We start from the raw sequence: 26,073 nt of genomic DNA on the forward strand, positions 1-26,073 counted from the left end.
TTCTATCTTTGACATTTTCTTCATCTTAAACATCCTTATGGTATCTATCAAAGAGTCTCTTATTAAGTTCCTGATCTCACTTAATTAATATTAGAATTGAAAGAATTCAAATAAATAAATAAATCTTACATTTATTTATAAATTCAACCCTCATTTTTTTATTAAAAAAGAAAAGTTTCTTTTATCTAATTTTTTTTTTTTCATTACGAATTATAATAGTTCTAGTACCAAGTTTCACACATTCAATCACCTTATATGATTTCTTGTATAATTTGTTCCCAAAGACTTATTTTTTATGCCATTTGACATTTGGCCACATCTATTGGACTACTGTTAAGATCCATTAATAACATTTCATAAACTTCTATTAGTGTAACATAAGAAGTTTTAATTTTTTTTTTTTTTTTGATAATTTCACGATTCATTGATTTTTAAAACAATAATAAAAAATGTCATGTCTAAACATTCACATACTTATGTATGACCCATTTTTCACAGGGATAGTTTTGTTTTTCAAGAAAAATAATATTTTAAAAAGGGTAAATTGATCTTTATAAAAATAAAAATAATTTTTTTATGCTTGATTATTGCTGAGTAGATGGAAGGGGGGTAAATGAACCCCTTAGATAATTATAAGGGAGGTAAGTGTAATTATTAAAATATTAGGGTGTCAACATGGAATTATGCCAAATTATACGAGTCAAAGAGTAATTTACCCTTTTTTTTATTTTGTAAATATGAACTTAAAATTTGGATAATTTCAAAATTATGATTGATTGTCACCGGATAAAGTTATGGGGCCGATTAGTTACACACCACCTAACTCCATCGCTTAAAAATTCTTCTTTGAACTCCATTTGGATGATTACACTCCAAAAATAATTTTACAAAAAATGTTGCAACTCTTCTTCCTCAATTAAGCCCACAAAAATTATTTTTGGTTAGGTAATTTTTGCAAAAAATACTTTATCGATTCGAAATCAAATTTACAAAGTTACATTCCCTTAAAATACACAGATTCATATTAATTTCTAAACAAAGATTAGAAAATTAATACTTTAATTAAGTTTGAGCCAATGAAAACACAAGTAAATTCAATCACAAAGTACGAGCAAAGTAGAGCACGAGCAAATAATACAAAACTACAAATTAAAATAAAAGTTACATATTGGAGTGCAACCAACAACTAGTATTGTGCAACTAGTCAGTCCCTAGAGTAATTTTTCTTTTTCTTCTTAAAAATATCAACTTCAAATGTGCCAAATGGCCTTTTGCGATTGAGTGCCTCCCACAAAGTTCCCCAATTAAAGGGAGAGTTCGTTTCGGGTCTCCTGCAATTCTACAGATCGAAAACCTAGATTTCCTCTGCAGGTGCATCTTTTGTAAAATGGTTTTAAAACTCGTCCGACACCGAGACGTATCGCCCGAGTTAAATCGGTGTCTGAATTGAACGAGATCAACTCACAAGTCACTTTTCTGACCCAGATTTAATTTTTTTTATATATATTTTTTGAACGAGACGTCTCAAACGCATCGGAAAACTCGCCCGAGACGCCTCGGTATCTGGCCTGGACGAGAGTAGACGAGACGAGAAACCGAATTTTAAAACTAATTCTGTCTTCTCGTTGCATTGAAGTTCTTAAAGCAGATATTTAATTTTTTTTTTTTTGCTCTTCAAATTGAACTGTTTCGGGAAGTTTGTAATACTGAGATCTCAGACCTAAAGTTATTAATCCATTTAAGAGATCTTTCATGATTGTTAGATCAGTTTCTTCGAAGAACTGGAATTTGTTTTTGTTTTACAGGTGAGGAATGGCTCTGATTCTGCTCCATGGCACACTGCACGCGACGATCCTCGAAGCAAAATCTCTATCAAATCCTGATAGAACTACTGGTGCTGCTCCGCAGTTCATTCGGAAGGTACGTGATCCATGGTTTTTAACTCGTCCGACACCACGCCTCACCCGAGTTAACTCGGTATCGTGGCTAAACGAGACCAACTTACAAAGTTATTTTAGACGGCTGCATATCGTGAGATAAGCGAGACGTCTCAAGATTTTCCAATATCTCGTCCCACACAAATAAGATCTCACAGCAATGAATAAATCGCGAGTTAAACATTATCGAACGAGATTTTAAAAATCTCATCCGAGTTAAACCTCTTTAATCTTATATTCTTTCACCCAAATCGATTTTTCTTCGTCTTCTCAAGTTGGTGGAAAAAAAAAAAGGTTTTAAAGAAAAACTTCATATTTAATTTATATATTTTGATAGGTATATTATAATTTTTTTTTTAATTTTATGTTTTTTTCACGTCATTTTTTAATAGGAATCATTTCTAAATTTTTTCAGAAATTTTCAGGTTTTTTAAATGGTTAAAAACTATTATCTTAATATTGAACGAGATGTATCGTTTGAGTTAACTCGATATCAGAGCTGAACGAGATGAGATGTGAAATTGAGTTTAAAAATCATGACGTGATCTAAATTACTAAAGATCTGGAAGAAACTAAGTAATATTTAGATTCCAATCTAAGATGCAGTTTTTAGAAATTTAATTTCCTCCCCAATTTTGTGTTGATTATCATCATCAAAGCTTTGCTCAAAAATATATGTTTTACATATTAAATTTAGATTTGTATTTCTAAAAGGTAGATATGAAGTAGTTGTGAATTGTGATGCCAAATTTGTAATATTTTCCCTCTAATTTTATGCATTTAGTACTTCTATTTCTGATCTGTGAGATTTAGAAGAGAAAGACAAATTCCAGATCTCCTATTTAGTGGGTAATGTGCTAATGTATACATGGTTTTGAAACTAGTTGGAGACCGAGTTGACTCGGGTGAGTCATCCCGGTCTTGGGCAAGAAAGTCAATGTGAGTCGTCCATCACATTGACTCATCCGTGATCCTCTATGACTTGCTTGGTATTTTGAAATTATTAAGGGATGTTTGGTACGGATTTTAGAATCTGATTCTATCTCAAAATCGAATTCTAAAATCTGATGTAACGTTTGGTTCGGTTTATCAGTCTAATTTTTTCATAATCAGGAACCAAAATCATGTATAATCAAAGTTCTTAGGTTGTTTCTCTTGATTCTCACAAACTTATCCACTTATGATGATCTTGAAATAATAATAATAATAATAATTATTATTATTATTATTATCACAATAATAATATTAATAATGTAACCAATAATCATATCAATATAGTTATAATTAGTAATAAAAACTCTTAGGGGTGGTCTCAATGGCAATTTTGGACTAAAAAGCGGTTAATGCCCGTAGGTTGTGAGTTCAATACCCAGTATGAGCATTAATTCCTCGGGGGTTACCCGCGAGGGTGCACCCTCACTTACCTAGTGCATGTGATGTGCGGGCGTTGCACGTGTCCCAGGACCAGTCCTTGGACAAGACCATGGTCTATTGATTGGGCAAAACCTAGATACGGGTCATGTCCATTGTCTACAAGGATACCCGGTTATCAAATATATATATATAATTAGTAATAATAGTAGTAGTAATAACAACAACAATAATAATAAATATATTAATAATAATAAAATAACTAATAATAATATTAATATATAATTATTTATAATTATAGTTAACAACAACAATAATAGTTTTTGAAATACAAATACAAAATCATCATATTTTTTTGGATAATCTTACTATGATTCGTAACATATAATTAATTTAAAAACTAATAGAAAATGACATAATTTTTCACCTATTTCCAAAAATCTTTGATTTTTTTCCATAAAAAATTCATTATCTTCAATCTCTAGGATGTATTTTTACTCTTATTTTCAATCTCAAGAAGTGTAATTGGGTAATTTTTTCCACAATATCAGTTTTTAGAAACAGTGTTAGTCAAACGAGATTTTGGATTTTGAAAATCAGTTTCTATAATCTGCTTTTGAAAATTCATAACCAGAATTGAGAATCAGGTTCAACAATCTGCACCAAAGCCCCCTTAGTCCAGTTTGGGAAAACTAGACAGAGTCAACTGGGTTCGACTTCTTTTCTTTCATTTTTTTAAATGTAAATTAATTAATTTTTGCTGATTTAAATGTTTTTAATCTTATGTAGAAATAAGATTTTGTAACTGACTGAGAATCTACTAATCATCTTATAATCGAAAAATAACAATTGTTAGCTTTGCTCATTTATGATTATGTCCTTAAATTTTATATTTAAACTGAGGTAAAAAAAAAAAGTCTACCACTAAGAAGATTTTTGCATTTGATGAGTATTTTATCGTTTATATTCTTAAGTTTTATTTACTGGTTTCTTCAAGATGAGCTATACAATTAGTTACCTTCTAACTTTACATTGCTTCTTGTGTACACATATTTTCAAACTTCTTTCTACCAGCGCATCAATATTTAGATTTCTATAATATTATGTCCAAACCATAATATTATGGTTTCCCAAAACTCTAGCACTTTCAATTGTTAACAACTTAAGATGATCAAATCTTCAACAAATTTTAGTGGGTTTTAGAATGAATTTGCAAAGTAGTTATCAGATTTTCTTTTACTGTATTATTCTTACCAGCCCTAAAGTTGTTTGTTATTATCTGAATCTCTTTGATTCTTTATTTATTTATTATTTTTTAATTTACTTTTATGTATTTCTAGTGCTTTTTCTTGAATTTTATGGACACTACACGATCGAAGAGAAGGTTATTTTCCTGAATCAAGAGACTGTATATATGTATATAACACTCATTTCTTTCTTCAAAGACTAATGATTTTTGAGTTCAACCTGACAGCCGGAATCAAAAACTCACCGATATGTCATGTGCAAAGAGCCGTAGATTCTTTCGCTCAGGATACACAACTGCAGATGGCAGGCCAATCAGGTTGGTTGTGTATCCCGAGGGACAGAATCTACGGTTCTTTGCTCATGCCACATGGGAGATTTTTGAGCCCCACTGTTAGGTTGAGTTCAAAAATCAGCACTCTTCTTCAAATTACTCTTCTTTTTTTCTTTATGCTTCACTTGTGCAAATCCTTCTTGTAGCTCGTTGAAAATATTGAGGAGACCATTGGACTTGGCAAAGGTGCTACCAGAGTCTACGCAACAATTGATCTACAAAAAGCTAGGGTTGCTCGGACAAGAGTGATCCAAAATGAGCCCGTCAATCCCCGATGGTACGAATCTTTTCACATCTACTGTGCTCATATGGCTTCTGATGTGACCTTCACAATCAAAGATGACCTTGCCCTTGGAGCAGCACTAATTGGTAGAGCTTACTTACCTGTTGAGGAAATCCTTAATGGACAAGAAGTGGATAGATGGCTTGAGATCTTGGATGGAGACCGTAAACCCGTGCATGGAAGTGCTAAGATCCATGTGAAGATACAGTATTTTGATGTTACTCGAGAACTCAATTGGTCTCGGGGGGTTTTTAGTCCTAAGTTCCCTGGAGTCCCTTATACATTCTTCACACAGAGACAAGGATGCAGAGTTTCTTTGTACCAAGATTCCCATATCCCAGATAACTTTATCCCAAAAATCCCTCTTACTGGAGGCAAGTATTACGAGCCCCACAGATGTTGGGAGGATGTGTTTGATGCGATCACTAATGCGAAGCACTTGATTTACATAACCGGGTGGTCTGTATACACCGAGATCACTTTAATAAGGGACTTGAGGAGGCAAAAACCAGGAGGAGACATTACTCTTGGAGAGCTTCTCAAGAAGAAGGCAAGTGAAGGTGTCAGAGTGCTGATGCTTGTTTGGAATGATAGAACCTCTGTGCCAATACTGGAGAACAATGGTTTGATGCTTACCCATGACGAAGAAACGGGAAGTTATTTCCGTGGCACAGATGTACACTGTGTCTTGTGCCCACGTAATCCGGATGATGGGGAGAGTTTTATTCAGGATTTAAAGATTGCTAACATTTTCACTCATCATCAGAAGACTGTGGTGGTGGACAGTGAGTTGCCCAATGGAGAGTCACAACAAAGGAGGATTGTAAGTTTTGTTGGGGGTATTGATCTCTGTGACGGAAGATACGATACACCTTTTCATTCCATTTTCAGGACATTGGACACAGCCCACCACGATGATTTCCATCAGCCAAACTTTGCTGGCGCTTCGATCAATAAAGGTGGCCCAAGGGAGCCGTGGCACGACATTCATAGCCGGTTAGAAGGACCCATTGCTTGGGATGTCTTATACAACTTTGAGCAGAGATGGAGAAAGCAAGGTGGGAAGGATTTACTTGTTGAGCTAAGAAAACTTGGTGACATCATTATCCCACCCTCCCCAGTTATGCTCCCAGATGACCATGAAACTTGGAATGTTCAATTATTCCGATCTATAGACGGTGGGGCAGCTTTTGGCTTCCCTGACACACCTGAGGACGCAGCAAGAGCAGGGCTTGTCAGTGGGAAGGATAACATCATCGACCGAAGCATCCAGGATGCTTATATAAATGCCATTCGAAGAGCAAAGAATTTCATTTACATTGAAAATCAGTATTTCCTTGGAAGCTCATTTTGTTGGAGATCAACGGACATCAAGGTCGAGGACATTGAGGCTCTGCATCTTGTCCCAAAGGAACTCTCACTAAAAATTGTTAGTAAAATAGAAGCGGGGGAGAGGTTTAGCGTTTACGTTGTGATACCGATGTGGCCAGAATGGGTGGCAGAAAGTGATTCGGTTCAAGGAATATTAGATTGGCAAAGGAGAACGTTGGAGATGATGTATGGTGATATTACTCAAGCCCTCAAAGCTAAGGGGATTCAAGCCAACCCCAAAGACTATCTTACATTCTTCTGCCTCGGGAATCGGGAGTTGAAGAAAGACGGAGAGTATAGGCCCTCAGAAGAACCAGAACGCGATACGGATTACAGTAGAGCCCAGAATGCTCGCCGCTTCATGATCTACGTTCATGCCAAGATGATGATAGGTAAGTGTCAGCTCTGAATTATTTGGAATAATTAACTTGAACTTGATAAAGCCTACCCAATTCAACCAAAACTTAATAGTTGGAACTCTAAAAATCTGTTTGAAACAAACCAAGTTCTTTACTTTACTCACCCAAACCCAAGTAGGCTTGACTAGTTTTTAATGGTTTATCGAACTCTTAGTTTTGGTTACATTATACCTTTTGTAGTTGATGATGAGTACATAATCATCGGATCGGCCAACCTCAATCAGAGGTCAATGGACGGTGCTAGGGATACCGAGATTGCAATGGGAGCTTACCAACCGTATCATCTAGCGACGATGCAACCAGCAAGGGGTCAGATCCACGGATTCCGGATGGCATTGTGGTATGAGCACCTTGGCATGCTTGAGGACTCTTTCCTCCACCCCGAGGACGTAGATTGTATCCGGGAGGTCAACAAGATCGCTGATAAGTACTGGGATCTCTACTCGAGTGATACTTTGGATCATGACTTGCCAGGTCACCTTCTTAGCTACCCTGTAGGAATCACTAACGATGGAACGATCACAGAGTTACCAGGGACTGAGTTCTTCCCCGACACAAAGGCCCGTGTCCTTGGTACCAATTCGGGCTATATGCCGCCAATGCTTACTACGTAATGTCATTATCTACTTTGTTCTGGTAAATAATCTTCCTCAATAACACCAGTAGTTTACTACTGTAGTTGTAAAAAAAAAAAATCATGTGTTGTATTTGTTGGTTTTCAGTGATTTGCCTGTACTTTGTGACTATAATGCTTGTTTTTTTGGTAATTTAAACCTTGCTCATTTTTCCGAGGGCTTGATTATAAATAAGGACCTCTTATTCGAAAGGGTCCTCTCATCTTAGACCAGATAAATCATTAAACTTGCTTTATAATTATTTATTCATATATATATTTATATTTTAAAAAAATTATAAAATAAGGTAGATTAGAAGATGTTTAATAATGAAATTATATTTTAGTTAAATATATAAATTTAAAAAATGTAATTATTTTAATTAAAACATTCAAAATCCCGATTGACTCAAATGAGTTTTACAGACTCGGCCGAGATTTCAAAATATCTTCCAAGTCATCTTGTCTGTCTCGCGAGATTTGGCACATGTGAGATGCCTTGTCTATCCACCTCATTCATGGACGATATTGAGATGACTTGGGCAAGTCATCTTAGTGTTAGACGAGATTTAAAACCATGGTCCTCAATGGAGATTTTTAAGCCTCCCCTCCATCAGCTTGATAATGTATGGTGACATGACAAAGAAAATGGTTTTGGGGGATCATAACGCCGTGTCTAGTCCAAGGAGTAAAAGATAAATAACTAAGTTTACGTCAATTATTCATTGTGTATCTATATATAGTAGTATTGTAGATGGCATCCAAAATCTGAATAGCTAGTTGAGCAAGAAATTCAAGGAAAAAACACAAAATCCAATGTTTGAGATTTATGATATCTTGATACACAAATCAGAGTTCATTACTTTAGAATTGGCAAGAACTGAAGCAGAATGGTTGAAAAATCTTTTATTAGATATTTTTTTATAGGAAAAACCAATGCCTTCAGTATTCATTCATTGTGATAACCATGCAGTTATAGCCAAGGCTAAAATCATATATAACGTTAAGAGTAGATACATCCGTTTAAGACACAATATAGTAAGACAACTATTGACGGATGGTGTGATCGATGTTCACTTTGTGAGATCAAAAAGTAACCTAGCAGATCTGTTACCAAAACCATAAACTAGAGAGTTAGTAAGTAATACATCGAGGGGAATGAGAGTTAAGCCTATGTAAATAATTAGTTTGTGATGAAAACCCAATCTATTTGAATGGATATCCCAAGAAGTAGATTTAATGGGTAATATCAAATCACTGAACTAATGGATGAGCACTAGAGAAAAAAAGTTTTAACTTTATGACCATTTCCTATAGTGTTGAGTAGTGTTATTCTATGACGATGTAGGGATGAGTTAAAGCTCTTAATAAATTGCATAGCCTATATTTAGATAGTGTGTAATAATCATAGAACATACTTGATGGAATTACCTATATGCATGTGGGTGTAAGGCCGCTTCTTATGAGTATTGTAGGCAAGTACTTTAGAGCATTCATAAAAAGAATCAAGATTCGACACATGGTCGAAATGTGTCAAACCATAAGAACACGATCAATCTAAGAAAGAAAGATATATATGATATGGTAGTTAACTTACTCCAAAAGGGAAATGGTTAAGTGACCTAGTTACACCAAGTCCTTGTAACTTCTATTTATCTAGACTAAATGTCTATTAAGTCCAAAAGACATCGACATTAGATATCTAGTATTTCACTTTGTACGAGTAGTATTTCCTATTCCTTCTTACTATGAATTTGTGGGGGATTGCTGTAGGATTCATAGTTGATATTATTTATTGGATTTTGTTGGGAGAAAGATTTGAAGTTAAAACTTTATTTTTTCTTGAATGTGGTTGGTGTAGGGTTTTTTCATTTTTGGTGAAACCTTAGTTAAGAAAACATTTTTTCTTATTTGTGATAGTTGAAAAGTCAAATATTCTTTTTTTTTTCTCTCTTAAAAGTTGTACAATAACTCTCTAAATATTTTGTCTCACATTAAGTAAATATGAGACTTATGCTCAACTTATAAATGTTCTCATTTTCCTACTTGCTTGAGTGTGAGAGAGAGAGATTAGGCTTTATGCACACATGTGGGGCCCAAGGCACATAATTGTGTTTAGGGCCAACCCGTCGAAAACCCTTAGTGCACGTGTGCGCGCGTAAAAGGGGTGCAAATCTCCGATTTAAGTCTCATGTGTGTGTGCGTGAAAGACCCACTTTTGCATAAATTCGTTTGATCATTTTTTACTTAAAGATCTCATCTCAACTGTTGATCTATCTAACAATTAGAATTAATCTTTGTTGAACGTTTGGATTCTCAAACGTTCAAAAACAGACTAATAAAGGCTGCAAATATAAACTTTTATCTCCCTCTCTTTTTTTCTTCTAATTCTCACTAGTCGTACACCAACTGATTTGATCAAATTCATAGAAGGTCTACTCTTTTCAAGTGCGCGGTTAACAGACTTGGGATTGTTGAATCATGGAAATCGATTGCCTGAGACCGACTATACTATAGATATCATCCTAAGAGGGCGAAATTGATTTTAAGGACAATAACTTCTCTGTGCCTCAGTCACTCAATCCGATAAGTTCATTCCAACTATTCTTATTGTTTGATTTACATAACCTTTTTCTGATTCAAATTTATACATTAGGTTTGACAACAATTTCCACCTTGGATTAAATACACAAAAATGCCTAAACCAAGGTCAGTGGATTATAACCTTTAAGCTTATAATTAGTAAGCATGTTTAAACCCACTTTATATCCGACATTTGTCAAGTAGAGACTGATTCTTAGCTGGTCTATAAAAACTATTTCTATGATCATGAAACTATAGTCTAACATAGATGCGATATTTCTGATTTAATCATGTGATCTCTTTTATGCAAAATTTATAATCCTACATTGATCAAAAAAATTAAACAAGTCGATTATTGGTATTTATGATTCTAGTTAATGTTAGAATTAAGTCACAATAAGGATTATTAGTAGAATAATACTATAGTGTCCTCAAAATTGAGATCGATTCTCACTTTGCTGACATGGATGTGTGTACAGAATCATAGATGCTTTTCATTGAGATATAAGTGAAAAGCATCAATGGTCATGTGTGGCCTCCACATCAGCAAAGTGTGAATCAATGTCAATCTTGAGTCACAATAACTTGATTTCATTAGTAAGTCACCAAGTATGTCGTGGATAAGTTAGTGGTTGTTTGATAATGCTCGCGAATCTCGCTTTTTGGTGCTTTTGCGGTTCCAGATGTGATTATTAAATGCAATTATTGTTTGATAAAAGAAACGCATCACATTTTTTACTTTTTAAACGTGATTTGTACGAGTGGGTCAAAGGTGCTTTTAACATTAGCTTCTGCGGGAAAATCCAAGATCGAAAAATGACTCTTGTGAAATGTCTTTTTTGCCCCTCATCAATGATAATAATGCCACTCGATGTCTCCTTTAAAGTAAAACCACATTTCAGCAACCTTAACCATCGTGTTTCATCCTTTTGTGAACCATGTTATCTATTGTCCATGTTGTTGGTGGTCTAATCAAGGGCGTATAGTGTTCTGATCGACAACGTATACTACATTTAACTTTGACCAAGTCATAACTCTAACCATCGTGTTTCATCCTTCTATGAACCCTACTGTCCATTGTCCCTGTCATTGGTAGTCTGATCAACGACGTACACTACATATAACTTCGATCAGGTCATACCTATCATCTGACTTGTATGAAACATTCCACCATTGTCGTTCAATGACTATCTCGGGTCAAATTTGAGGTAAGTCAATATTTTTTGTTCATTTATAAAGAGTATCTACTATTCTTCGAGTTTTTTTTTATCGATTTTCTCATAAAAACACATGTTTATTCCTTATATTTTCTAATTTCTTGTTCAATCCAAGTATTTTCATGGGTATCTATGATTTTTCATGGATTTGGGATGGCATTTACATATTTTTAAATGATCTGAGCAACTCAAATTTTTTTATTAATATTTTTAGTTGGATTAACTATTTAAATGTGCTATGAAATATTAAGTTCACTTCATCTAAAATTAGAATTTTTTAGGATTTAAGCGTTAAAATTACATGAATTGTTATTCATCAATTAAAATACCCTAAAATAATTTTCAATGAACTATTTTAATATGAAAGGAGTCACAAATCAGAATAATCTATAAGATTTGATGTGTAGATGTCATGTAATAAATAATGTTCTGAAATGCTAGCCTTAAATCCATGTTTACTTGAGTTCCCTAATTTCATGTTTATCATCCCCGTGGTTTATGTTTCTTGTAGATGTTGATGTGGGTTCATGTTTATCATAATTTTGGTTTGGATTTTTATTAGATTTGACTATGGAGATTGATAAAGCAAAGGGTTAGAAAGTCAACTGGACTCCTAAACAACACAAGGTTTGGGTGAAATATGTCTTGACCTAGTAAAATACTATCTAGTAGATGATGAGTACCCACTAATGAATGGTAATCTCGCACCTTGTTGAGGTGTTCGATACCATCTACAAGAGTTAGAAGATCATAGGCAAACGGTCGAAAAAATTATTCAACCACTTACATTATTTACTTTGAAATGTGATTAAGTGGACCTTTGGGGTTTTGAAGGCAAAATGATTTGGACAAACAACGAAATATTGTTGTTGCATGTATAATATTGCACAATTTTATTAGAAAACATGTCATTATTGATGAAGAATTTGCTCGATTCAAGGAAGAATGATCCATTGAAAAGGAAGAAATGAGCATCACTGAACAGGAATATCCAGTTTCCCCATCAATAAATCGTCAGAGCCGACAAAAAATGAAAATACAGAAGGATTCAATAGTGAATGTCATTTATACTAGCAATCATTGATACATTTTCATATTATGTTTATTACTTTATATTGTAAGTATTGATACTATTATTCGATATTAGGATAAAGATTATATTATGTTTAAGTATATATTATCAAGATTTCATGCGTATTTATAATTTTTTATGCATGATGAATAGCATTGATGACAAATTATACGTATCCATCATTTTATTCATGTGGTCAGGTGATGACATTAGTTATATTGGAACAAATAAGAAGAATGAAAAATATATCTTGTACGTATTTGTTGGATGCATATTTTTCATGTTTTTATTTATTTCAGTTCTACTTATTATATTAGTTATGGTTATTATGTTTAAATGATGTCAGAATATAAATGAGATGTTATGTGGATGTTGGATTGTGTATTATGCAGATATTTTCTTTATCAAAAAAATTTCAGATGTCCATTTTTAAGAGGGGATGTTGCCAAAATTTTGATAGAATTATAAATTTTATAAATTTATTTAAATTAAAATAATTATTTTTATTATTTTTAATATAAATTTATTTTATATATATAGTGTAATTATATATTTATTAGGGTATTCCAATCATTTTTTGTGTATTATCAACATTAAGGGTATTTTGGTCATTTTATCAAAATACAATAGAATCTAGCAACTGTATCAAATAATAATTACTAAATTTTGGTAAATAGAACAACACTTTTATAAGACGCTATTAAACAAGTTTTTCAATGTTCCAATTTTTTTACAGCTGTTTTTTAAAATTGTTATTAGTCGTAGAATGTGACAGAAAAAGTTAACAACGTTATCAAACGGGGCCTTAATAAGTCATGAATCACTCATAAGGGTAATGGGCCAATTTGTAGGGAATTTTTTGGTGTAATGATTTTAAATGATGTCAGAATATAAATGAGATGTTATGCGGATGTTGGATTGTGTATTATGCAGATATTTTTTTTATCAGAAAATTTTCATATGTCTATTTTTAAGAGGGGATGTTGCCAAAATTTCGATAGAATATAAATTTTGTAAATTTATTTAAATTAAAATAATTATTTTTATTATTTTTTAATATAAATTTATTCTATATATAGAATGTAATTATATATTTATTAGGGTATTCTAATAATTTTTTGTGTATTATCAACATTAAGAGTATTTTGGTCATTTTATCAAAATATAATAAAATCTAGCAACTGTATCAAATAATAATTATTAAATTTTGGTAAATAGCATAACACTTTTATAAGACGCTATTAAACAAGTTTTTTAATTATTTTTTAAAATTATTTTTAGTTGTAGAATGTGACAGAAAAAATTGACAACATTATCAAACGGGGCTTTAGTAAGTCATGAATCACCCATAAGGGCAATAGGCCAATTTGTAGGGGATTTTTTGGTGTAATGATTTTATAACAAGTTTTTCAATGTTCCAATTTTTTTACAGTTATTTTTTAAAATTGTTTTTAGTCGTAGAATGTGATAGAAAAAGTTGACAACATTATCAAACGGGGCCTTAGTAAGTCATGAATCACCCATAAGGGCAATGGGCTAATTTGTAAGGGATTTTTGGTGTAATGATTTTATAACAAGTCTTTCAATGTTTCAATTTTTTACAGTTATTTTTTTAAATTGTTTTTAGTCATAGAATGTGACAGAAAAAGTTGACAACATTATCAAACAGGGCCTTAATAAGTCATGAATCACTCATAAGGGCAATGGGCCAATTTTTAGGGGATTTTTTAGTGTAATGATTTTATAACCCTCCCCCTCCCCTAGTAAGTCATGAATCACTCATAAGGGCAATTGGCCAATTTGTAGGAGATTTTTTGGTGTAATGATTTTATAACCCTTCCCCCCTAGTAACTCATGAATCACTCATAAGGGCAATGGGCCAATTTGTAATAAGTCATGAATCACTCATAAGGGCAATGGGCCAATTTGTAGGGGATTTTTTAGTGTAATGATTTTATAACACCCCCCCTAATAAGTCATGAATCACTCATAAGGGCAATTGGCCAATTTGTAGGGGATTTTTTAGTATAATGATTTTATAACACCCCCCAGTAAGTCATGAATTACTCATAAGGGCAATAAGCCAATTTGTAAGGGATGTTTTGGTGTAATGATTTTATAACGCCCTCCCCCCTAATAAGTCATATGGGCAATAGGCCAATTTGTAGGGGATGTTTTGGTGTAATGATTTTATAACGCCCCCCCTAGTAAGTCATAAGGGCAATAGGCCAATTTGTAGAGGATGTTTTGGTGTAATGATTTTATAACGCCCCCCCTAGTAAGTCATAAGGGCAATAGTCCAATTTGTAGGGGATGTTTTAGTGTAATGATTTTATAACGTCCCCCCCCTCCCCCTCTAATAACGCCCCCTCCCTTAGTAAGTCATGAATCACTCATAAAGGCAATGGGCCAATTTGTAGGGGATTTTTTGGTGTAATGATTTTATAACCCTTCTCCCCCTAGTAACTCATGAATCACACATAAGAACAATGGGCCAATTTGTAGGAGATTTTTTGGTGTAATAATTTTTATAACCCTTCCCCCCTAGTAACTCATGAATCATACATAAGGGCAATGGGCCAATTTGCAGGTGATTTTTGGTGTAATGATTTTATAACACCCCCCCAGTAAGTCATGAATCACTCATAAAGGCAATAGGCCAATTTGTAGGGGATGTTTTGATGTAATGATTTTATTATTCCCCTGTTGGGGATTTTTTGGTGTAATGATTTTATTACGCCCCCCCTAATAAGGGCATGAATCACTCATAAGAGCAATAGGCTAATTTGTAAGGGATATTTTGGTGTAATAATTTTATAACCCCCCCTGATAAGTTATGAATCACTCATAAGGGTAATGGGCTAATTTGTAAGGGATTTTTTGGTGTAATTATTTTATTACGCCCCCCCTAATAAGGGTATGAATCACTTATAAGGGCAATAGGCTAATTCGTAAAGGATGTTTTAGTGTAATGATTTTATAACGCCCCCCCCCCTTAATAAGTCATGAATCACTCATAAGGGTAATGGGCTAATTTGTAAGGGATTTTTTGGTGTAATGATTTTATTATTCCCTTGTAGGAGATTTTTGGGTGTAATGATTTTATTACCCCCCCTAATAAGGGCATAAATCACTCATAAGGGCAATAGACCAATTTGTAGGGGATGTTTTGGTATAATGATTTTATAACGCCCTCCCCCCTAGTAAGTCATGAATCACTCATAAGGGTAATAGGCTAATTTGTAGGGGATTTTTTGGTGTAATGATTTTATAACCCCCCCCCCCCCTTTAATAAGTCATGAATCACTAATAAGGGTAATGGGTTAATTTGTAGGGCATTTTTTTGGTGTAATAATTTTTTATATATTCCACTGTAGGGGATTTTTTGGTGTAATGATTTTATTAACCCCTCTAATAAGGGCATAAATCACTCATAAGGGCAATAGGCCAATTTGTAGGGGATGTTTTGGTATAATGATTTTATAACGCCCTCCCCCCTAATAAGTCATGAATCACTAATAAAGGTAATAGGCTAATTTGTAAGGGATTTTTTAGTGTAATGATTTTATAACGCCCCCCTAGTAAGTCATAAGGGCAATAGGCCAATTTGTAGGGGATGTTTTGGTGTAATGATTTTATAACGTCCCCCTCCCCTAGTAAGTCATGAATCACTCATAAAGGCAATAGGCCAATTTGTAGGGGATTTTTTGGTGTAATGATTTTATAACCCTTCCCCCCTAGTAACTCATGAATCACACATAAGGACAATGGGCTAATTTGTAGGGGATTTTTTGGTGTAATGATTTTATAACCCTTCCCCCCCTAGTAACTCATGAATTACACATAAGGGCAATGGGCCAATTTACAGGTGATTTTTGGTGTAATGATTTTATAACACCCCCCCAGTAAGTCATGAATCACTCATAAGGGCAATAGGCCAATTTGTAGGGGATGTTTTGATGTAATGATTTTATTATTCCCATGTAGGGGATTTTTGTGGGTAATGATTTTATTACGCCCCCCCTAATAAGGGCATGAATCACTCATAAGAGCAATAGGCTAATTTGTAGGGGATGTTTTGGTGTAATAATTTTATAACCCCCCGTAATAAGTTATGAATCACTCATAAGGGTAATGGGCTAATTTGTAGGGGATTTTTTGGTGTAATGATTTTATTATTCCCCTGTAGGGGATTTTTTGGTGTAATGATTTTATTACGCCCCCCCTAATAAGGGCATGAATCACTTATAAGGGCAATAGGCTAATTTGTAAGGGATGTTTTGGTGTAATGATTTTATAACGCCCCTCCTTAATAAGTCATGAATCACTTATAAGGGTAATGAGCTAATTTGTAAGGGATTTTTTGGTGTAATGATTTTATTATTCCCCTGTAGGAGATTTTTTGATGTAATGATTTTATTACCCCATAATAAGGGCATAAATCACTTATAAGGGCAATAGACCAATTTGTAGGTGATGTTTTGGTATAATGATTTTATAACGACCCCTCCCCCTTAATAAGTAATGAATCACTCATAAGGGTAATAGGCTAATTTGTAGGGGATTTTTTGGTGTAATGATTTTATAACGCTCCCCCCCTTTAATAAGTCATGAATCACTTATAAGGGTAATGGGTTAATTTGTAGGGGATTTTTTGGTGTAATAATTTTATTATTCCCCTGTAGGATATTTTTTGGTGTAATGATTTTATTACCCCCCCTAATAAGGGCATAAATCACTCATAAGGACAATGGGCTAATTTGTAGGGGATGTTTTGGTATATGATGATTTATAACGCCCTCCCCCCTAATAAGTCATGAATCACTCAAAGGGTAATAGGCTAATTTGTAGGGGATTTTTTGGTGTAATGATTTTATAACGCTCCCCCCCTTTAATAAGTCATGAATCACTTATAAGGGTAATGAGTTAATTTGTAGGGGATTTTTTGGTGTAATAATTTTATTATTCTCTTGTAGGGGATTTTTTGGTGTAATGATTTTATTACCCCCCCCCCTCTAATAAGGGCATAAATCACTTATAAGGGCAATAGGCCAATTTGTAGGGGATGTTTTGGTATAATGATTTTATAACGCCCTCCCCCCTAATAAGTCATGAATCACTCATAAAGGTAATAGGCTAATTTGTAGGGGATTTTTTGGTGTAATGATTTTATTACGCTCCCCCCCCCCTCCCAAAAAAAAAATTCTAACACACGCCCCTATCATAGATCTATAGATCACTTGCCTTAGGATACACATAATCATAATTCTTTTCTGTGTATCTTGAGGCAAATGATATATGATTATGTGATGGGGGCGTGTGTCAAAGGGGGGGGGGGGCGTCATATTATCACTACTTTTTTTTTTCAATTATATTGTATTATTTTGTTTTGTTGTTTGCTTATTTTTGAATAACAAAATAAAGTTTTTTTTAATCGTGTAGAATCAGTTAGGTTTTTATTACATGCAACATTCTTCCTACATTTTTGTTGATTTGATAGGAACTTTTTTCATTTGTATTTGTTTTTCTATTTTTCTTTTAAAAAATTTCTTTTATTAATTAGTTCTTTTTTAAAAAGTTCACCCCTATGATTTACATAATTACATCATGCTCATTTAATAAAATACGCATATTAGGGTAGCCACTTGTTGATTATTTATTAGGGATGTTGAATGAAATTGACTAATTGGATTTGTGGGTTTGGTGATTATAGGTAACTATCAATAATAGATATTCACAAGATGTGCGTGACAATGTTAATGATAAGTCATACTTATATTTTCTAAAATTTTAGATCATAAATAATTTATAGTGTTCTTAACATCCCAAGAAAATTAGGGAATAATTTTAACAAAAGAAAATTTTCTTATTTTTTATTATATAAATATTTAATTTATATTATTTATATTACATATAAAATATAAAAAAAAGCCTTATTTAGAGTTTTTGTCTTAGGCCTCAACTTGTATCGAGTCAACCCTACTGCACATGTTTAGTTAGTAGAGTCGTGCTAATTAATCTGACTCCCCCACATGGCATACTCAAAATATTCTCTTGACGTGGCATGTGCTAGAATTATAGACTTTATGCCTCAGTATACACAACTTCACATCCCCATAAATTCTTGCAATTGTGTATCCCGATGAAAGAAAACCTATGGTTCTAACACATCTCACGTCAAGAAAGTATTTTGAGTATACTACGGGGGAGTGTCAAATTATCATTACTCTTACTTAGTGGGGGAGCTTGACATAGGGGAGTTAGAAAATCACTTACTCTAAAAAAAAAAAAAAAAAAAAACAATTAAGATTTTTATTACGAGGAGTTTATTTTGAGGTCATTTAGAATATTTTTTTGCTTTTTCATGTAAGATTGACGTCAATAATATATCATCAATTTTGAAAAGAAAACTTCTATTGACACATCAACTCTTGTTAATGCTACTCCCAAGATATCTACCACTCTTTAATAATTTACATATGAATTGAAGTGACGTTAGCAAAAGTTGTAATAAAATCTCTCTTTAAAAAATGAATAATGGTGAAGTGACCTCAAATAAAAATCTCATATCGCACTTTATAATGTGAAAATAAATAAAAATCATAGATACTTTTCATCAAAATACAAGTGAAAAATCATCTATATATGGTTCTTATTCACCTCTACACCATTAAGTGCGATACGAGATTCCAACTTAAGGTCACTCATAAAGCAGTGTAGGAATGACCTTAAGATTAGACCTCATCGTACACGCAAATGGTCCCCCGACACTTTCACACATGAGGGTGTGCCATGTGAGGTCACCTCAGCATAGAATACTAAATACAACTTGTTTTTGGGGCTGGTGGAGTTCAATAACAGAGTGGAATTAATTATGATAAGAGGTGGTAGGCCATCCTTATCCTCTCACGTGGTATAATTATCATCCCTTCCATGATATCGATTATCGACGACTTTACATTTGATGATTGAGCCATCCATCCATGTTCTTTTAAGCCATCCACACTTTAAACGTGAAAAAAAATCGTCATAGAAAAGTTTCTTTTTTGAATTATTACACTCCAAATTTTATTTTTTTTTAATATTGCAACTTTTGTTTTTCCTCAATTAAGCCAACACAAATTATTGTTGATTTAGTAAGTTTTGAAAGAAATATTTTTGATTCAAAATCATGTTTAGAAAGTTACGTCCTCTTAAAATACATAAATTCATGTTAATTTTTAAATAAAAATTAAAAAATTAATATTTTAATTAGAGAACACGAACAAAATCAATCACAGTCCGGAGCAAATAATACACATTTACAAATTAAAATAAGTGTTGGTGTGCAACCAGCAAATAGTGTTGTGCAACTAGTCAGTCCCTAAATTATTTTTCTTTTTCTTTTTCTTTTTTTAAATAATGTGCCAAATGGCCTTTTGCGATTGAGTGCCTCCCACAAAGTCTCCCCAATTTAAGCGAGAGTTCGTTTCGGGTCTCCTGCAATTCTACAGATCGAAAACCTAGATTTCCTCTGGAGAAACATTTCGTCAGGTTCATCTTTTGTAATTCTCTCTGTCTTCTCGTTGCATTGAAGTTCTTAATTTAGATTTTTTATTTTTTATTCTTTTTTCTCTCTTCAAATTGAACTGTTTCGAGAAGTTTGTAATACTGAGATCTCAGACCTTAAGTTACTAATCCATTTAAGAGATCTTTCATGATTATTAGATCAGTTTCTTCGAAGAACTGAAATTTGTTTTTGTTTTACAGGTGAGGAATGGCTCTGATTCTGCTCCATGGCACACTGCACGCAACGATCCTCGAAGCGAAATCTATATCAAATCCTGATAGAAGTACTGGTGGTGCTCCGAACTTCATTCGGAAGGTACCTTATCTAAATAACTAAAGATCTGGAAGAAATTAAGTAATATTTAGCTTCAAATCTAAGATGCAGTTTTTAGAAATTTAATTTCCTCCCCTATTTTGTGTTCATTATCATCATCAAAGCTTGGCTAAAAAAAATATATGTTTTACATATTAAATTTATATTTTTATTTCAAATAAGGTAGATATAAAGTAGTTGTGAATTGTGATGCCAAATTTGTAATATTTTCCCTCTATTTTTATGCATTTAGTGCTTCTATTTCTGGTCTGTGAGATTTAGAAGAGAAAGACAAATTCCAGATCTCCTATTTAATGGGTAATGTACTGATGTATACATGGTTTTGAAACTAGTCAGAGACCGAGTTGGCTCGGGTGAGTCATCCCGGTCTTGGGCTAGAAAGTCAACGTGAGTCGTCCATCACATTGACTCATCCGTGATCCTCAATGACTTGCTTGGTATTTTGAAAATATTAGGAGATGTTTGGTTCAGATTGTAGTATCTGATTTTGGCTCAAAATCGAATTCTAAAATCTGACGCATCGTTTGGTCTGGATTATCAGCTTGATCATAATAAGGAACCAAAATCATGCAGAATCTAAGTTCTTAGGTTGTTTCTCTTGATTCTCACAAACTTATCCACTTATGATGATCTTGAAATACATCTTGCAATAATAATAATAATAATAATAATATTATTATTATTATTATGATTCTCACAAACTTATCCACTTATGATGATCTTGAATCTAAGTTATTATTATTATTATTATTATTATTATTATTATTATTATAACAATAATGATATTAATAATGTAACTAATAATCATATCAATATAATTATAATTATTAATAAAAACCTTGAGGGGCGGTCTCAATGGCAATTTTGGACCAACAAGCAGTTAATGCCCGTAGGTCATGAGTTCGATACCCAGTATGAGCATTAATTCTTAGGGGCCACCCATGAGGGCGCACCCTCGTTTATCTAGTGCATGTGGAGTGTGGGCGTTGCACGTGTCCCGGGACTAGTCCTTGGATAAGAACATGGTCTATGGATTGGGCAAAGCCCAGATATGGGCCCGATCCACTGTCTACAGGGATACCCGGTTATCAAAAAAAAAATTATAATTAGTAATAATAGCAGTAGTAATAACAACAACAATAATAATAAAATAATTAATACGAATACTAATATATAATTATTTGTAATTATACTTAAGAACAACTATAATAGTTTTTGAAATGCAAATACAAAATCATCATAATTTTTACGGTAATCTTACTATGATTCTTAACATATAATTAATTTAAAAACTAATAGAAAATGACATAATTTTTCACCTATTTCCAAAAATCAATTTGATTTTTTTTTCCTTAAAAAATTCATCTTCTTCGATCTCTGGGACGTATTTTTTCTCTTATTTTCAATCTCATGAAGTGTAATTGGGTTATTTTTTCCACAATATCAGTTTTCAGAAACGGTGTTAACCAAACGAGAATTTGGATTTTGAAAATCAGTTTTTATAATCTGATTTTTAAAATCCATAATCAGAATTGAGAATCAGGTTCTACAATCTGCACCAAAGCCCCCTTAGTCTAGTTTGGGAAAACTAGACCCAGTCAACGGGATTCGATTTTTTTTCTTTTATTTTTTTAAATGTAAAATAATTAATTTTTGCTGATTTAAATGTTTTTAATATTATGTAGAAATAAGATTTTGTAACTGACTGAGAATCTACTAATCATCTTATAATCGAAAAATAATAATTGTTAGCTTTGCTCATTTATGATTATGTCCTTAAATTTTATATTTAACTGAGGTAAAAAAAAAAAATTTACCACTAAGAAAATTTTAGAATTTGATGGGTATTTTATCGTTTATATTCTTAATTTTATTTGAACTGGTTTCTTCAAGATGAACTATACTCTTAATTACCTTCTAACTTTACATTGCATCTTGTGTACCCATGCTGTTGAGACCTACTCAGTAGAATTTGCAAATCTGTATCATTCTTGTTTAGCTTTGCTAGATTTGTTTTCTTGAAATCAACTTGGAACATATTTTCATACTTCTTTCTACGAGCGCATCAATATTTACTGGATTTCTATTACACGTCCAAACCATAATATTATGGTTTCTCAAAACTCTAGCACTTTCAATTGTAAATAAATTAAGATAATCAAATCTTCTACAAATTTTAGTGGGTTTTAGGCTACTCCTTTTTCAAGATTGTATCACTTGACAAGAGAAACTATCGAATGAATTTGCAAAGTAATAGTTAGGTTTTCTTTTACTGTATTACTCTTGCCAGCCCTAAAGGTGTTTGTTATATTCTGAATCTCTTTGATTTTTTTTTTTAAATTTACTTTTTATATATATCAAGCAAATTTTGTGTGGATTGAATTTAAGTATATCATTTTAATTGTTTTGATTTATTTCGTTACCTTTCGTCTTGCTAGTGCTTTTTCTTGAATTTTCAAGACACTACACAATCGAAGAGAAGGTCATTTTCCCGAATCAAGAGACTGTATATAACACTCATTTCTTTCTTCAAAGACTAATGATTTTTGAACTCGACCTGACAGCCGGACTCAAAAACTCACCGACGTGTCAAGCGCAAAGAACCGTGGATTCTTTCGCTCAGGATACACAACTGCAGATGGCAGGACGGTTGTGTATCCCGAGGGACAGAATCTATGGTTTTTTGCCCTTGACACGTTGGTGAGTTTTTGAGTCCCCATCAGGTTGAGTTCAAAAATCAGCACTGTTCTTCAAATTATTCTTCTTTTTTGTTTATGCTTCACTTGTGCAAATCCTTCTTGTAGCTCGTTGAAAATATTGAGGAGACCATTGGACTTGGCAAAGGTGCTACCAGAGTCTATGCAACAATTGATCTACAAAAAGCTAGGGTTGCTCGGACAAGAGTGATCCAAAATGAGCCCGTCAATCCCCGATGGTACGAATCTTTTCACATCTACTGTGCTCACATGGCTTCTGATGTGATCTTCACAGTTAAAGATGACCGTGCCCTTGGAGCAGCACTAATTGGTAGAGCTTACTTACCTGTTAAGGAAATCATTAATGGACAAGAAGTCGATAGATGGCTTGAGATCTTGGATGGAGACCGTAAACCCGTGCATGGAAGTGCTAAGATCCATGTGAAGATACAGTATTTTGATGTTACTCGAGAACTCAATTGGTCTCGGGGGGTTATTAGTCCTAAGTTCCCTGGAGTCCCTTACACATTCTTCACACAGAGACAAGGATGCAAAGTTTCTTTGTACCAAGATTCCCATATCCCAGATAACTTTATCCCAAAGATCCCTCTTACTGGAGGCAAGTATTACGAGCCCCACAGATGTTGGGAGGATGTGTTTGATGCGATCACTAATGCGAAGCACTTGATTTACATAACTGGGTGGTCTGTATACACCGAGATCACTTTAATAAGGGACTCGAGGAGGCAAAAACCAGGAGGAGACATTACTCTTGGAGAGCTTCTCAAGATGAAGGCAAATGAAGGTGTCCGAGTGCTTATGCTTGTTTGGGATGATAGAACCTCTGTGCCACTACTGAAGAAAGATGGTTTGATGCTTACACATGACGAAGAAACGGGAAGTTATTTCTATGGCACAAATGTACACTGTGTCTTGTGCCCACGTAATCCGGATGATGGGGAGAGTTTTATTCAGGATTTAAAGATTGCTAACATGTTCACTCATCATCAGAAGATTGTGGTGGTGGACAGTGAGTTGCCCATTGGAGAGTCACAACAAAGGAGGATTGTAAGTTTTGTTGGGGGTATTGATCTCTGTGACGGAAGATACGACACACCTTTTCATTCCATTTTCAGGACACTGGACACAGCCCACCACGATGATTTCCATCAGCCAAACTTTGCTGGCGCTTCAATCAATAAAGGTGGCCCAAGGGAACCGTGGCACGACATTCATAGCCGGTTAGAAGGACCCATTGCTTGGGATGTCTTATACAACTTTGAGCAGAGATGGAGAAAGCAAGGTGGGAAGGATTTACTTGTTGAGCTAAGAGAACTTGTTGACATCATTATCCCACCCTCCCCAGTTATGTTCCCAGATGACCATGAAACTTGGAATGTTCAATTATTCCGATCTATAGACGGTGGGGCAGCTTTTGGCTTCCCTGACACACCTGAGGAGGCAGCAAGAGCAGGGCTTGTTAGTGGGAAGGATAACATCATCGACCGAAGCATCCAGGATGCTTATATAAATGCCATTCGAAGAGCAAAGAATTTCATTTACATTGAAAATCAGTATTTCCTTGGAAGCTCATTTTGTTGGAGATCAACGGACATCAAGGTCGAGGACATTGAAGCTCTGCATCTTGTCCCAAAGGAACTCTCACTAAAAATTGTTAGTAAAATAGAAGCGGGGGAGAGGTTTAGCGTTTACGTTGTGATACCGATGTGGCCGGAAGGGGAGCCAGAAAGTGGATCAGTTCAAGCAATATTAGATTGGCAAAGGAGAACGTTGGAGATGATGTATGGTGATATCACTCAAGCCCTCAAAGCTAAGGGGATTCAAGCCAACCCCAAAGACTATCTTACATTCTTCTGCCTCGGGAATCGGGAGTTGAAGAAAGACGGAGAGTATAGGCCCTCAGAAGAACCAGAACGTGATACGGATTACAGTAGAGCCCAGAATGCCCGCCGCTTCATGATCTACGTTCATGCCAAGATGATGATAGGTAAGTGTCAGCTCTGAAATTTATTTGGAGTATTTAACTTGAACTTGATAAAGCCTACCCAATTCGACCAAACTTAATAGTTGGAACTCCAAAAATCTCTTTGAAACAAACCAAGTTCTTTACTTTACTCACCCAAACCCATGTTCGCTTGACTAGTTGGTAAATGGTTCATCGAATTCTTAGTTTTGGTTACATTATACCTTTTGTAGTTGATGATGAGTACATAATCGTTGGATCGGCCAACATCAATCAGAGGTCAATGGACGGTGCTAGGGATTCCGAGATTGCAATGGGAGCTTACCAACCATATCATCTATCGACGATGCAACCAGCGAGGGGTCAGATCCACGGATTCCGGATGGCATTGTGGTATGAGCACCTTGGCATGCTTGAGGACTCTTTCCTCCAACCCGAGGGCGTAGATTGTATCCAGAAGGTTAACAAGATCGCTGATAAGTACTGGGATCTCTACTCGAGCGATACTTTGGATCATGACTTGCCAGGTCACCTTCTTACCTACCCTATAGGAATCACTTACGATGGAACGATCACAGAGTTACCTGGGACTGAGTTCTTCCCCGACACTAAGGCCCGTGTCCTTGGTACCAAATCGGGCTATATGCCGCCAATGCTCACTACGTAATGTCATTATCTACGTTGTTCTGGTAAATATTCTTCCTCAATCACCAGTATTTTACTACTGTAGTTTTAAAAAAAAACCATGTGTTGTATTTGTTGGTTTTCAGTGATTTGCCTGTACTTTGTGACTATAATGCTTGTTTTTCTTGGTAATTTAAACCTTCTTGTTCATTTTTCCGGGGGCTTGATCATAAATAAGGACCTCTTATTCGAAAGGGTCCTCTCATTTCAGACCAGATAAATCATTAAACTTGTTTTATAATTATTTATTCATATATATATATATATATATATATATATATTATAAAATAAGGTAAATTAGAAGATGTTTAATAATTAAATTATATTTTATTTAAATATATAAAATTTAAAAATGTAATTATTTTAATTAAAACTTACAAAA

General features: G+C 34.1%; 2 protein-coding genes across 4 annotated transcripts; both read left to right on the top strand.

Annotated features, from left to right (window-relative positions):
• The first annotated feature begins 1,283 nt into the window (after positions 1-1,283).
• Positions 1,284-7,746, top strand: LOC147392572 (phospholipase D alpha 1-like). 2 transcript variants are annotated; one of them, XM_086456911.1, is made up of 4 exons: positions 1,284-1,371; positions 1,806-1,920; positions 5,034-6,933; positions 7,141-7,746. In XM_086456911.1, the coding sequence occupies exons 2-4, from the start codon at positions 1,813-1,815 to the stop codon at positions 7,572-7,574; spliced, it is 2,442 nt and encodes an 813-aa protein (XP_086313037.1). In that variant the 5' UTR covers positions 1,284-1,371; positions 1,806-1,812; the 3' UTR covers positions 7,575-7,746. The 2 variants fall into 2 exon arrangements, with proteins under 2 accessions (XP_086313037.1, XP_086313036.1); XM_086456910.1 differs by lacking the exon at positions 1,284-1,371 and having other exon boundaries at positions 1,394-1,920.
• Positions 7,747-19,831: 12,085 nt separating this feature from the next.
• On the top strand, positions 19,832-25,841 carry LOC147392573 (phospholipase D alpha 1-like). Of its 2 annotated transcripts, none has more exons than XM_086456908.1 (4): positions 19,832-19,978; positions 20,195-20,309; positions 23,132-25,031; positions 25,241-25,841. In XM_086456908.1, exons 2-4 carry the CDS (start codon positions 20,202-20,204, stop codon positions 25,672-25,674), a joined length of 2,442 nt encoding a protein of 813 aa, XP_086313034.1. In that variant the 5' UTR covers positions 19,832-19,978; positions 20,195-20,201; the 3' UTR covers positions 25,675-25,841. The 2 variants fall into 2 exon arrangements, with proteins under 2 accessions (XP_086313034.1, XP_086313035.1); XM_086456909.1 differs by having other exon boundaries at positions 19,840-19,989.
• Positions 25,842-26,073: the final 232 nt, after the last annotated feature.

Source organism: Akebia trifoliata, chromosome 10 (genome assembly GCF_017979445.1).
Source record: "Akebia trifoliata isolate Shusen 1 chromosome 10, ASM1797944v1, whole genome shotgun sequence".
Lineage (NCBI taxonomy): Eukaryota > Viridiplantae > Streptophyta > Magnoliopsida > Ranunculales > Lardizabalaceae > Akebia > Akebia trifoliata.